The 13,779-nt window shown below is 36.3% G+C and overlaps 1 protein-coding gene across 1 annotated transcript; it reads left to right on the top strand.

Annotated features, from left to right (window-relative positions):
• Positions 1 to 5,866: 5,866 nt before the first annotated feature.
• On the top strand, positions 5,867 to 8,719 carry LOC110697455 (protein FAR1-RELATED SEQUENCE 5-like). The gene is made up of 4 exons (XM_021874822.1): positions 5,867 to 6,457; positions 6,707 to 7,020; positions 7,482 to 7,941; positions 8,246 to 8,719. The coding sequence occupies exons 1-4, from the start codon at positions 5,867 to 5,869 to the stop codon at positions 8,717 to 8,719; spliced, it is 1,839 nt and encodes a 612-aa protein (XP_021730514.1).
• The last annotated feature ends 5,060 nt before the right edge of the window (positions 8,720 to 13,779 follow it).

The following is a 13,779-nucleotide window of genomic DNA, read 5'->3' as shown; positions in this document are numbered from 1 at the left end:
AACTACGAGTAAAGTACAGACTCCGGGGAGTGCTCAAGGGATGTATTGTGAGAAAATAGAGAAGGCTAGTGTTTAGGCTAGAGCATAAGAGAGAAAGAGAATTATTTGGCGCCCCGAAACTGGTGAAATCAGATTCGTATTTATAGAGAAAATGTGAAGGGTGAAGCACGAAACACTAGAATTGAAGGCACCGCAAAACAAAACCCTAGAAAATTGCTGTGCCATGGCATAATTGTTGTGACGCAGCAGATTTTGCCGTGGCGCGGCAGATTTTGCCTTGACACGACATTTTTTACCGTGTTGTGGCATTTGTACTATTTTCTGGAATTTCGTCTAGGTTCATTTTTATCTTTTATTTTGCATTAGGTACGGGATAATCTAGGCATCGTTTTAGTGTTCCGGACTTATTTTAGGCTTAGGGTTTTAATATTTATTAATCGGGCTTAATTTATAAATATTATGAAATGGATTTAAATGGTTTGGGTTGAAATGTGAGTTGGAATGAGCTTGACTACATGTTTGGACTGATTTGTGGACTGAATATGGGTTTTAAGCACTCCCGGGATTAAATACTCGACCCGGCCAATAATGGCGTTGAAAGGTTGTTCATCATCGGGTTTGGTTTTGGGGAGACATTTTTAGGTGTCTACAACGGGCAAATGGCAATTCTTCCCATATACAAGCTTGTAGGGAGTAGTCCCGATTGGAGTCTTAAAGGCGCTCCTATAAGCCCACAAAGAGTCAATGAGCTTGGTGGACCAATCCGTTCTTGTCCTTGCCACCGTTTCTCTAGAATGACCTTAAGCTCTCTATTGGTTATCTCCGCTTGACCACTTGTTTGAGGGTGGCAATCAAGCCCTCGCTTATGAGATACACCATGCTTATCGAGAAGTCTAGTGAAAGTGTGATGCTTAAAATGCGACCCTCCATCGCTTATGATAGCCTTAGGGACACCAAATCTCGAAAAGATCACCTTCTTGAATAACTTCACAACCACCTTGGAGTCATTTGTAGGAGAAGCCACGGCCTCTGCCCATTTAGAGACTTAGTCAACGGCCACCAAGATGTATTTGTTCCCATGAGAAGAAATTAAGGGACCCATGAAATCTATTGCCCAAACATCGAATACTTCAAGCTCAAGGATGGGGTTTTGAGGCATTTCATCTTTCCTTGAGATGTTCCCCGTCCTTTGGCACCTAACACAAGTTTTAACAAATTGCCAAGCATCTTTGAATAGAGAGGGCCAAAAGAGCATGCATTGTAAGACCATAGAAGAGGTCTTTTGAGCCCTCATGTGACCACCACAAGGAGAGGAGTGACACATATAGAGAATACTTGGAAATTCATCATTGGGAACATATCTTCTTAGAAGACCATCAACCCCTCTTTTCAACAATATGGGATCATCCTTTATGTACCTTTTTGCTTCATGCTTGAGTCTTCGACGCTGTTGAGGAGTGAAATTCGGAGGAATGGCTCTACAAGCCAAGTAATTCACAATATCCGCATCCAAGACTCCGATTTTTGCCTCAAGAGCATATAGAACATCATATATTAAGGCATCCTCAATTGGCAAGCCATCTTCATGTATTCTTGCACCTCCTAACCTAGAAAGGTGGTCCGCCACCACATTTTCGGCTCCCTTCTTATCTCTCATTTCATAGTCAAAGTCTTGAAGGACCAAAACCCATCTCAACAATCTTTTTATTGCTTATCAAATATTTGAGGGACGAATGATCGATGTACATTATTGTCCTAGAACCAATAAGGTAGGTCCTAAATTTCTCGAATGAGTGAATAACTACTAAGAACTCCTTCTCGGTGGTTGTATAGTTCCGTTGAGCATCATTGAGGGTCTTGGACAAATAGTGTATTACGTGAAGTTTCCCATCCTTTCTTTGTCCTAGGACCGATCCGATGGCCTTGTCGCTTGCATCGCACATTAACTTAAATGGTAGAGACCAATCCGAACCTTGGACTATGGGAGCGGTGTAAAGAGCTTTCTTCAACCTACAAAAGGACTCATGACAAGATTCATCAAAAACGAAATCTTTATCTTGTTGCAAGAGAGATGTGAGTGGCTTGGCAATTAAAGAAAAGGTCTTTTATAAAATGATGATAGGATCCGGCGTGGCCATGAAAGGACCTCACCTCCCTCACATTAGTGGGGGGAAGGAGTTTCTCAATGACCTCCACCTTGGCTCTATCTACCTCAATGTCGGCATGGGAAATTTTGTACTTTCTACCCTGAAATGGCATTTTTCCCAATTCAACACAAGATTAGTCCTCTCACACCTTTCCAAACAACGAGATAAATTATATAGACAATCTTCATAGGTGGCTCCACCAACAGAGAAGTCATCCATGAAGACCTCTATCTCCTCCTCAATCATGTTGCTAAATATCGAGATCATACATCTTTGAAATGTTGCGGGGGCGTTACGAAGCCCAAAAGGCATCCTACGATACGCAAAGGTACCATAGGGACATGTGAATGTCGTCTTCTCTTGTTCCTTGGGGTCAATTGGGATTTGGAAAAATCCCGATTAACCGTCAAAGAAATAATAGAAGGAGTACTTGTAAGCCTTTCCAACATTTGGTTAATGAACGACAATGGAAAATGATTTTTGCAAGTACTTGTATTGAGTTGGCGATAGTCAATGCAAATACGCCAACCAGTAACAAGCCTGGTAGGAACTAATTGATCATGATCATTTTTCACCACCGTCATGCCACCCTTTTTTGGCACAACTTGCACGGGAGATACCCAATCACTATGAGCGATTGGATAGATGATTCCCGCTTCAAGAATCTTAGAAACCTCCTTTCGTGCAACTTCTTTTATGGAAGGATTGAGCTTTCGTTGCCTTTGCCTTACGGGTCTAGCATCTCCCTCTAGATCAATCTTATGCATGCATAAGGATGGACTTATACCCTTGAGGTCATCAATGGTATAAAACCCAAGGCCTTCTTATATTTCCTCATGATATACACGTTTTATACATAGATTTATCCCGAATTTTCATTACATTCTTGTATGGTTTTAGGCTCTTTAGAGCTATTTTCCGCTAACATTCTCTTCTCTAGTGTGTTCGGTGTATTTTTATAAGTTTTACAGGAACTTGGAGTTTCTCGGATGATTCGGACACGTTTTCAGCGTTTTGGAGATGTTAGTGGACAAGGATGTAAAACCGAGCTAAACAAGAACCAAGTCTTAGAAGAATTTGCAAGCAAGGAGCAGTTTTTTATAATGTGCCCGGTCAGGCATTGTAAGCCCGGTCAGACCGGGCACAGAAGGACTTCATGGTTGATGCTAATATTGTAGCAAAGAAGCTGATTTATGGTTTTATCCCACGCGCCCGATCGGGCAGCCCATGCCCGGTTGGACCGGGCGTGTGGTGGCTGAGATGTTCAAAGCTACAAAATCAAAAGCAAGGCAGCCAGCGAAGAAGTGTCCCTCCCGCCCGATCGGGCGCCATATGCCCGGTTGGATCGGGCGCTGAGGAAGGCACTGGCTCATTCGATACATGGGACAAGCTAGTGAAAGCCTTCTTAATAAAGTTTCTAGGACAGGAGAAGACTGCTAGGTTGAGAAACAAATTATCCACCTTCAAGCAGTCAGATGATGAGTCCCTATACGATGCGTGGAGGAGATTCAAGCGATTGCAGAGGCAATGCCCCCACCATGGTATTCCTAAATGGATGTTAATCCAAACCTTCTACAATGGTCTAACTCACGAGTTCCGTATCTACATTGATGCTGCGTCCGGGGGTTCTCTCTTGACAAAGAATCCAACTGATGCAAAGGAGTTAGTTGAGAAAATGACGACCGCACCAACATCCCCATTTTCCTAGGTGGCTTAGTGACTCACCTAGCGGTTAAGGAGGGCTTTGTAGAAGCCCAAAACCGCCCTGTGCCAGGTCACATTACCTTGGACCAGCACTACCTCACCACCACCGGCTGGTTGTCGGTGGAGTACGGTAGTTATAGCTGGCTACTAGACAGGAGCACTAGGCGATCCATTACCTTACCTGCCCCTGAGCTTACTAGGATCCAGCCCTACCAGCCCTCCTACCTACTCGAGGCCCCTGACGGCCCACCTCCTCCTGCCGCACCTACTAGGACCTATCACAGGAGAGAGCAGGGCGGCGCATCCTCATCCTCCACCGCTCCCCATATCCCTACCGACCGTGAGTCTATCATAGCTAGAATACAGGAGCTTAGGTTAGGCCAGCAGGAGATTAGGTTAGACCAGCAAAACCTAGCCACCCGAGTCCAGAACCTAGAGACTGACCTACGTCAGTCTATGTATCCTGTATATGATTTCTTTTGCATGCAGGGTCATATCCCGAGAGATGCTCAGCACCTCTCGTGGTATACTTTCCCCGATATGACTGACATTGCAGGTACTAGTGGGGCGGCTGGTGGTGTTGATGATGATGGTGTCGATGGAGGTGATGATGATGATGATGATGGTGTCGATGGAGGTGATGATGATGATGGTGTTGATGATGAGTTCGCTTGAGGACTCAGGTATTTCCTACTTCCCACTTGTTGTAATGAGGACATTGTCGAGTGTAGCTTGGGGGAAGTTTGTGCATAGTAGCTTAGGTATGTTCTTTGAGTTTTCTTATTTTTTCTGGTTTGTTTTATTTCATGTGTTTTGGTGTGTTTTAGTTTATTGCTTTTTTAGTTAGTTTTAATTGCTTTGTTAGTATATATATATAAAAAATAAAATATATATATATAGGGTCGGGATCCGGTGAGAACCACCTTCTATATGAGAACACATCCTGTATGTGAGAACCAATCTCAACCATCAAATTGTATTCAATCCAACGCATGTGATTAATCACATAAAACTCCTAAAATCACACCTAACTGTCATCTCTCTCCACCTAGCTAACTAACTTCTCTCTCCACCACGAGCTTCATCAATGGCGCCTAATCAGTAACGCTGTTTCTCATTGCTTCAAATTGCTTCATCAATTGCTTCATCAAAGTAATCATAAGCAAGTTCACACCGACCTTGCTCGCCTTGCGCTATATTACTAATCGCGATTGCAATCGCTGCTACAAATCAAATTCGCCAGGTTATTGAATTGCATGTTAATTGGATGATAATTTTTTATTTTTTGGTTTGTTTAGTTCTTATTAATTTGCATATTTAATTGCATCAATCACCAGGTTATTGAATTGCATGATAATTTTTGATTTTTGAGGTTTGTTCTGTTCTCATTGAATTGCTTGTTTAATTGCATCAATTATGGATTTGATTGAATTTACTTCTTTGAAATTTTTTGAATTAAATCAACAATTTAGGTTTGATTAATTTGATAGAAATTGGAAATTTGCAATCAAATTTAAAATGAGCAAATGAATTGAAAATGAGCAAACCTAAATATTTGTAATAATATAAAAAACATATAATGAGCAAACATAATTAAATTGAGCAAATCCTAAAAAAATGAGCAAATATAAAAAGGAGCAAATGAGCAAAATAAGTTGGTAATGGTGGTGGTGGTAGGATGCAGGGGACAGGGGTGGCGGCAAGGGAGTGAGAGTGAGACAGGTTGTGGTGGTGATATTGGTGGTGGTAAGGTACAGAGACAGGGGCGGAGGAAGGAGAGAGAGTTTGGTGGTGGTGGTGATTGTACAGTGTAAGATAGAGGGTGAGAAATGGGATTCAGCTCATTAACATGAGTTGCAGAATCAGTGAGTAAGTGTAAGAGTTATGCTGTAAGTAGTAATTAGTATGGTTAAAAACATGATTCAGCAACACATATGAGATTTTTAATGAGCTTCCTTAAACTATTTTATGGAATTGTTACTAACCTGTTATTTCTATTATATTTAATGTTAGAAATGATGAGCAACAACGAAGAACTTGACAGTCATTCTAGTACCATCACAAATGTGGCAACTACTCCTACAATAGTAGTTTCTCCTAAAGTAGCACCTTTGCTCACTCCTGGAGGAACAAAAGAATGGCTTCCAATATTCCCCAATAAGTTGAAACCAGCTATAGGGATGAAGTTTAATAATCTTGAAGAGGGCCTTGAATTTTATAAAAGATATGCGTTTGTTGCTGGATTCAACACAAGAAAGTCTACAACTAAAAGGCAAAGAAGAAGCAAAGAATTGAAATCACAGTATATCTTATGCAATAAAGAAGGATACAAAGAGAAAAGAAAGCCTACTGTTGAAAAAGATTTAAATAACAACGAAGGAGAAAGCAATGAAGAAAAAACTTCAATCAAAAGGAAGAGACTCGTTACTCGTGTTGGGTGCAAGGCACATATTGTCATAAAGCATTGTGATGATAACAAATTCATAGTGTCACAATTTCATGAGGGACATACTCATCCACTTTATACACCTAGTTGTAATCTCTTCCAAAAAGAAGGAAGAAAAATGAACATATTGCACAAAAAAATAATTGTGGATAATTCTAAGGTACGAATTTCAAAGTTTCTTATGTTTCATGAATTCTCTGTACGTTCTAATAAAAGTAGTATGCTCATTTGAAAAATGAGCATTTAATTGTTTGTTTATTTGAAAAATGAGCATTAAATTGTTTGATCATTTGAAAAATGAGCATTAAATTGTTCAAATAAGCAAGCAAATAATTGAATTGTTTGCTTATATTAAAAATGAGCATTAAATTATTTGCTCATTTGACAAACTGTTTTGTTCTTTAAATAGGTGAATATTGGTCCTGTTACAACTTTTCGAATGATGAAGGAAATTGTTGGAGGATATGATAACATCGGTGCATCTAAGCAAGATTTCAAAAAAATTCATAGAGATTTGAAAGCATACATTCAAGGAAGTGATGCTCAAATGTTCGTGGATAACTTTACCAACAAAAAGCTAATGTGGAGCGCTTTTTTCTTTGATTTTGAGATGGATGAAGATTATTGCCTTTGTAGAGCATTATGGGATGACCCCCTTTGTAAAAAGAGTTACGCTCTATTTGGTGATATGGTATCCTTTGATACCACATACCAAACCAATAGGTAATTCATAAAAATCACAATTCATTTTTATGTTATAACTATAGCTTAAATTAATAACTTTGTTTTAAATGAACTTAGTATAACTGTTTGCTTATTTCACAAATGAGCATTGACTTATTTGCTCATTTCAGAAATGAGCATTCAATTATTTGCTCATTTGACAAAAAAGCAAACAATTGTTTGCTTATTTCACAAATTAGCATTGAGTTATAAGCTCATTTGACAAATGAGCAATCAATTATTTGCTCATTTGTCAAATGAGCATTGAATTATTTCAGTAGCTGATGACAATTCTGATTTCATAATCTGATTTTAGATTCTATTACAGATTGTGAGTGCGTGTATGTATGTGTATGTGTGTGTGTGCGTGTGTGTGTCTGTGTCTAAGTACGTGTGTCTGTGTATTTATGTGTGTGTGTAGTTATTTGATCATTTAAAATTTAATCTGTATGTGTAAACAGGTACAACATGGTGTTTACTCCATTTATAGGGGTTGACCATCATAAGAGCTGCATTACTTTTGCTGCTGGTTTCATAGCAAAGGAAGATATAGTGTCATTTGAGTGGTTGTTCAGATCATTTCTCAAGGCAATGGGTGGAAATGAACCGAATTGTATGATTACAGATCAAGATCCAGCAATGAAAATTGCTGTTAAAAGTGTGTTTAACAAGACTGAACATCGCTTCTGTATGTGGCACATAATGAAAAAGTTACCAGATAAGGTGGAGAAATCAATCATGCAAGAAGAAACTGGTTTCCTAAAAAAATTATGTGCTTGTGTTTGGCATCTTGAAATTGAACCTGTTGAGTTTGAAGAAAGGTGGAACAAGGTGTTGGTTGAATACCACTTGGAAGAACATGAGTGGTTAGGTTATATGTACAAGATAAGGAACAATTGGATTCCGGCGTATTTCAGAGATGTGTTCCTTGGAGGAATAATGCGTACAACATCAAGATCCGAAAGCGAAAACAACTTTTTTTCTGCTTCTTTATCAATCCTCATGTGTCACTTGTTGAGTTTTACTTGATATATAAAGCTGCAATTGATGCCCAGGGACACACTCAAGGTCAGAATGATAATGATTCGAAGCACAAATTCCTGAGTGCAAAACACCACTAGGGATAGAAAAGCATGCCTCACATTTATATACTAACTCTGTCTTTTATGAATTTCAATATGAGGTTGAAATTGCTTGTTTTTCTTGTGGTGTTGATGAATTGAAGAAAGAAAATGGATTGGAAGTTGCAAAAGTAAGTGAAGGAAATTGGATTAGAACATTTGATGTTGTGTTTAATCCAACTAACTATGACACCACATGTTCTTGCAAGCTATTTTATAGACAAGGAATTCCATGTAGACATATGATTTGGGTTTGGAAATCAAAAAGGTTTGAAACCATTCCTGAGCAGTATATGCTACACAGATGGACTACTATGGCACTGAAAAAACCAATTTTTGACTTGGGTGGAAACCTATTGGAGCAATGTGCTAATTTAATTGACAAGAAAAAATTGTTAAATGATTTATGGTCAGAGAAACACACTTGTGTAAGTTTGGCAGAAGGCAATGATGTAGATATTCAAGATCTTGTGATAAATCTTCAAGGAATAAGAAAGGATTTGGAGCTAAGAGGATTGCAAGGAATAATGAAACAACAGGAAGTGCAAACAACAAAGGACAAGACATTGAGCTATTGATTGGAGCTAGTGTGCCAACCGAAATAATTGTCAAACCTCCAAAACTTTCAAAGAATAAAGGGACTGGAATTCATGTATCCAAATGTAGAGACTTCAAAAGAGAAAGGGGCTGAGATTGATGTGCCAAATGTTGAAACAAGAGGTAGAAGTGCAAAAAGGCTAAAGGGAGAAAAAGAAAAGGCTGTAGAACAAAACCAGAAAAAGAAGAGATTATGTAGAGGTTGTGGTGAATTGAGTCATCATGATATTAGAAATTGTCCAAACAAAGTATAATGATACTTTTATACAAATATAAAAGTTAATATTTTTATATAAATATATGATTTAGCATTTTGTGTTTTAAATTTTGTTGAAATGAGCAAATATTTTGCAAGCTCTGTTATCTATCATACACACATGTAATTATACCAAAGCTATTCTAATGTCCTTGGCAACAGAAATAGTCCAATCCAAGATATTATACAATGAGTTCAGTAAAGAGAACAACCCAACATACCCTAATCTTCAAAGTCATAGAGGCTAAATTAACTAGATATTTGCTGATATTTGTATAATGATACTTTTATACAAATATAAAAGTTAATATTTTTATATAAATATAAGATTTAGCATTTTGTGTTTTTAATTTTGTTGAAATGAGCAAATAGTTAATGCTCATTTGTCAAATGAGTAAACATTCCTTTTAATAATACATTAAATCAACAACCATTTCTTTGCACATTTGTGAAATGAGTAAGCATTAGTTTGCTCATTTTTTAAATGAGAAAATAATTAGTTACTCATTTAAAAAATAAGGAAACATTTCTTTGCTCATTTAGAAAATGAGCAAATAGTTAGTTGCTCATTTGTCAAATGAGCAAATATTTATTTGGTCATTTGGCAAATGAACAATTATATACTGTTTGGCAAATGAACAATTAATTTTTTGCTCATTTAAAAAATGAGCAAATAGTTAGTTGCTCATTTGTCAAATGAGCAAATAGTTAGTTGCTTATTTGTCAAATGAGCAAATAGTTAATTAGCAATTTAACAAATGACCAACAACTTAATTAATAAGATAGAAAATGATATCCATTACATTGACATAGCAAAAGTTATACTTAGAAAATCCTAACAACATCATAAAAACATTTGATCAACTAAGAACATTTATCACATTTGTCCTATTAAGAACATCATAAAACTAACACTTCTATTGTTCTATACAAAAACTATACAAATCCTAAGAACAATTGATCAACTTCAGTCTTCAATTCTCTCTGTTAATTGCTCTTGGATTGCTGCCCCTAGCTTTCTTCAGCATCACTTGCTTCCTTAGCCTTTTTTTTTTCTTTTGGACAACTTGTTTAACAGGTTTAACAGTATTTACTTCACTTGAAATAATTGAGAGGGTATACTTCAAACAAAGTTTTTCAATGATTATGTCCTGCAAAGAGAAAAAATGAAGCAATAATTCAGAGTAAGTATAGGGTAAGTAACGGCTTCATGAATGTATATCAACAAGCTGCTCACAAATTTTAACCTAAAAAGTGCAGATTTCTCATTCCAGAAGAAGCAAATTATAAAAATTGCAATTAGACTTTTTCTGGTTAGACTTACATTATTTTTCTTTAAATGTGAAAGACTTACATTATTTTTCTTTAAACCTGAATTCCGCTTTTACAAACCCATATATGTTTCCATATGCCTCATCATTACAACACCGCAATGCAAATGATGATCATCTGAAGACTTCCAAGGTAAATCAACCACAACAGACTCCATAGACTTGATCTGTTTTGACAAAACAACACTTTGTATACTTCCTTCACCATTCATGAAATATGAAAATGCACTTTTCTGAAAATGAACAAATAAGTTAAAATAAGAAACAAAACAGGTGGAACAAATATAGTTAGAACAAGCAGAACAAGATCAAGATAAACAACTAAACTCAAATCAATTTTCTAAAATAATCTAACAAAATCTTGAGCCATTACTGCCACCTACCCACACAAACCTACCCACACATTACACAATTCTGATTCTAAAAACTAATTTCAGAATCTGATTTCAGATTCTATTACAGGTTGTATGTGCGCTTGTGTGTGTGTGTGTGTGTGTGTGTGCCTGTGTATGTGTGTGCGTGTGTGTGTGTATGTGTGCGCGTGTGTGTGTGTATGTGTGCGTGTGTGCGTGTGTGTATGTGTGTGTGCCTGTGTGTGTGTGTGTGTGCGTGTGTGTATGTGTGTGTGTGTGTGTGTGCCTGTGTATGTGTGTGTGTGTGTGTGTGTGTGTCTGTGTGCGTGAGTGTGTGTGTGTGTGTGTGTATTTTCTTGTTATGGGAGAAAGGAGAAATTCAGAGGAGAATCCTGAAAAGGTTAGGGTACCAGTGATATAATGAGAGGAGACATGAATAAGGAATATGGTAACAACATGACAGGCATCAATGAGGATATTGATGATGAAGAAGAAGTGGCAGAAGACATACCAGATTTTTAAGCAATTTCTTATTTTCTCTAGGACCTCTACTGTAATCAATAACCTCAATTGTACCACAGTCTGTGATGGTGTTAAAATATACCAGATAATAATGATCCTTTTCAAATACTGGGTAAAAGAAAAGCTCAATATCTTTCTTTGGGATGATTGTTTTGCTGAAATCCAACTCCACAACCTCACAAAACATTTTATTCATTTCTCGAGCACGATCACTTTTGTATTGAAAAAGGCGATCCTAAAAAAATACATAAAGAAAAATACATAAATAAGATGAATATAAATGAAAAGAGTAAATAACAAATGAGTAAAGTGAATATGAAATGAGAAAAGTCATATAAAATGAGTAAATTGAAATTTTTTTTACAAATGAGAAAGTGAATGTTTTGCTCATTTGACAAATGAGAAAAAAATTAACTGCTCATTTGGCAAATGAGCAAAAATTAATTGTTGCTATCATTCAATTATTTATGTAATTACTGAACATGCAGAATGTTAGTTGTCAGATAGCATCAGAAACTTAAAGAATTAAGACCTTTGGTTTAAGCTTTATTTTATCAGCCTCATTTATGCTTACGCAGATATCTGCCATGAGAATTACGAATGGTATTAGAGGTCATGCTGTAATATATGAAAGTTAGTTCATGCTAATGCTAGTTTATGCTTTAATCTTGTTCTTTTAATATTTTAAAAAGAATAAGATTGATCTGATATATGATAGTTCATGCTTTAATATATAGTGATTGTGGCATATATCATGAGTTCTGAATACAGCAGTTTGCTGGCTTTCAAAAATTCACACAACGAAAATTCATTTGCTAATCTTGATTGAGGAATTCCTAATAGCTCAGTGAACTAGGACTCATTTTCTGAACACTTACAACCTGCTCTCCACATTCATCCAGTGAGGCAGTGTGGTGGATGTACATAGAACATATAAAATTATAGATGCGGCATGTCTGTGAGTTCTCGCTCGTCACTGATTCAGACCATAATACAGGTCATAAATAACAGTTTGCATTGTGCACGACCAAAATTAGACCATAATACAACTCATAAACACTGATTATACATTGATCCAGACCAAAATCAGTGTTGGATAATTAGACCAAAATCAGTGTTGGATAATTAGACCAAAATACGTTGCATTATAAAATTCAGACCTGATTGTTCAACTATTCTCCAATAATTAACCTTGGTTAGTGAAATAATAGAAACTAATGGACCTTTAACTGCTAATTAGCTACTAACGTTATGTTTAAGACAATTCTTAAAGTATATAGTTACTTTTGGGATTTTTTAAAACTTTAATGCTAGCGATGGGAAAAGTGTAAAATACAACGCTATCAATGGGAATTTCCCAAATTTTTATTAGAAGTTCATAACACATCATTTATTTCTATTTGCTAGGGACATTGATCAATTTCTTAAATCGGCTACTTTTTGGACAAAGGAAGTCAGAATTTATATTGTTATCAAAATTAATTTCTCATTTGACAAATGAGCAAAAATTAATTACTCATTTTATAAATGAGAAAACGCAAGACAATACACTACAAAGTGCAAACAAACAACCATGACATGATTATGCCTTGAAGATAACTATAATAGGCAAGTTTCTTAAATTAGTTCTGTATTTCAAATATTTTATCAAAAGATTTTATGTTATTTAGTATCCAATAAGAGACTTGAATTAGTTCAGTATTTATTTTTTGCTCATTTGACAAATGAGCAAGAATATTTAACAAATGAGCATTGAATAGTTTGCTCATTTGACAAATGAGCAAAGAACTAATAATAGTTTTTGCAAATACAAAACAACATCTACATTCAAATATAAAAAAATTATATGAAATGAGCAAAGTGAACATGAACAAAATAAAACAAAATAAAATGAACGAGTTGAACTTACAACTGCATTAATACCGAAAAAGAAACGTCCACTAGAATTGATATCTCTATATTGCTCATTAAAATTCAGAACAGTAGACCATGCATTAATGATATCGCCATGAACTTTGCTCTGAGTTTTTAGCATTTCAAGTTGAAATAGCATTACTTCAGTATCAGGCTCACCCTCGCATAAAAACCCTGCATCACTACATATAAGATTTAGGGAAGTTAAAATAATTTTAATCGTAGATATGTAAAGTGAGAATATAGAGCTAGACTTGTTATAAGTAAGGAAAATAAAGTCAGTTGCCAAAATTTCCAGAACTGAAAAAATTGAATAAATACTTACAAACGGTTTTTCTTCTCATGAAAAAATGAATCCATAACACCTTTCTGAACTGCTGTTAATGGTATATATATGTTGATAATCCGAGACTTAAAAGGAGATCTTATCTGCAACGATGGTTGCACTTTACGCTTCTTTGGAATACAACTCTCATTTTCAGCATCTCCTTTTCTCTTAAGCACAATTGGATATTCTTGAGCATTCACAGCTTCAGCATCATCAGCAACAGCAGCAACAACTAATTTAGAAGCACCAACTTGTGCACTGACAGGAGCAACTACAGGTTCATCAGTAGGTGCAATGCCAGGGGACTTCTCCTAAGAATCAGTTTCTTGAGAAGAGA

The sequence above is a fragment of the Chenopodium quinoa genome, unplaced genomic scaffold (genome assembly GCF_001683475.1).
Source record: "Chenopodium quinoa cultivar QQ74 unplaced genomic scaffold, ASM168347v1, whole genome shotgun sequence".
NCBI lineage: Eukaryota > Viridiplantae > Streptophyta > Magnoliopsida > Caryophyllales > Amaranthaceae > Chenopodium > Chenopodium quinoa.
The sequence above is the reverse complement of the archived record's forward strand: the minus strand, read 5'-3'. Positions and strand labels throughout refer to the sequence as shown.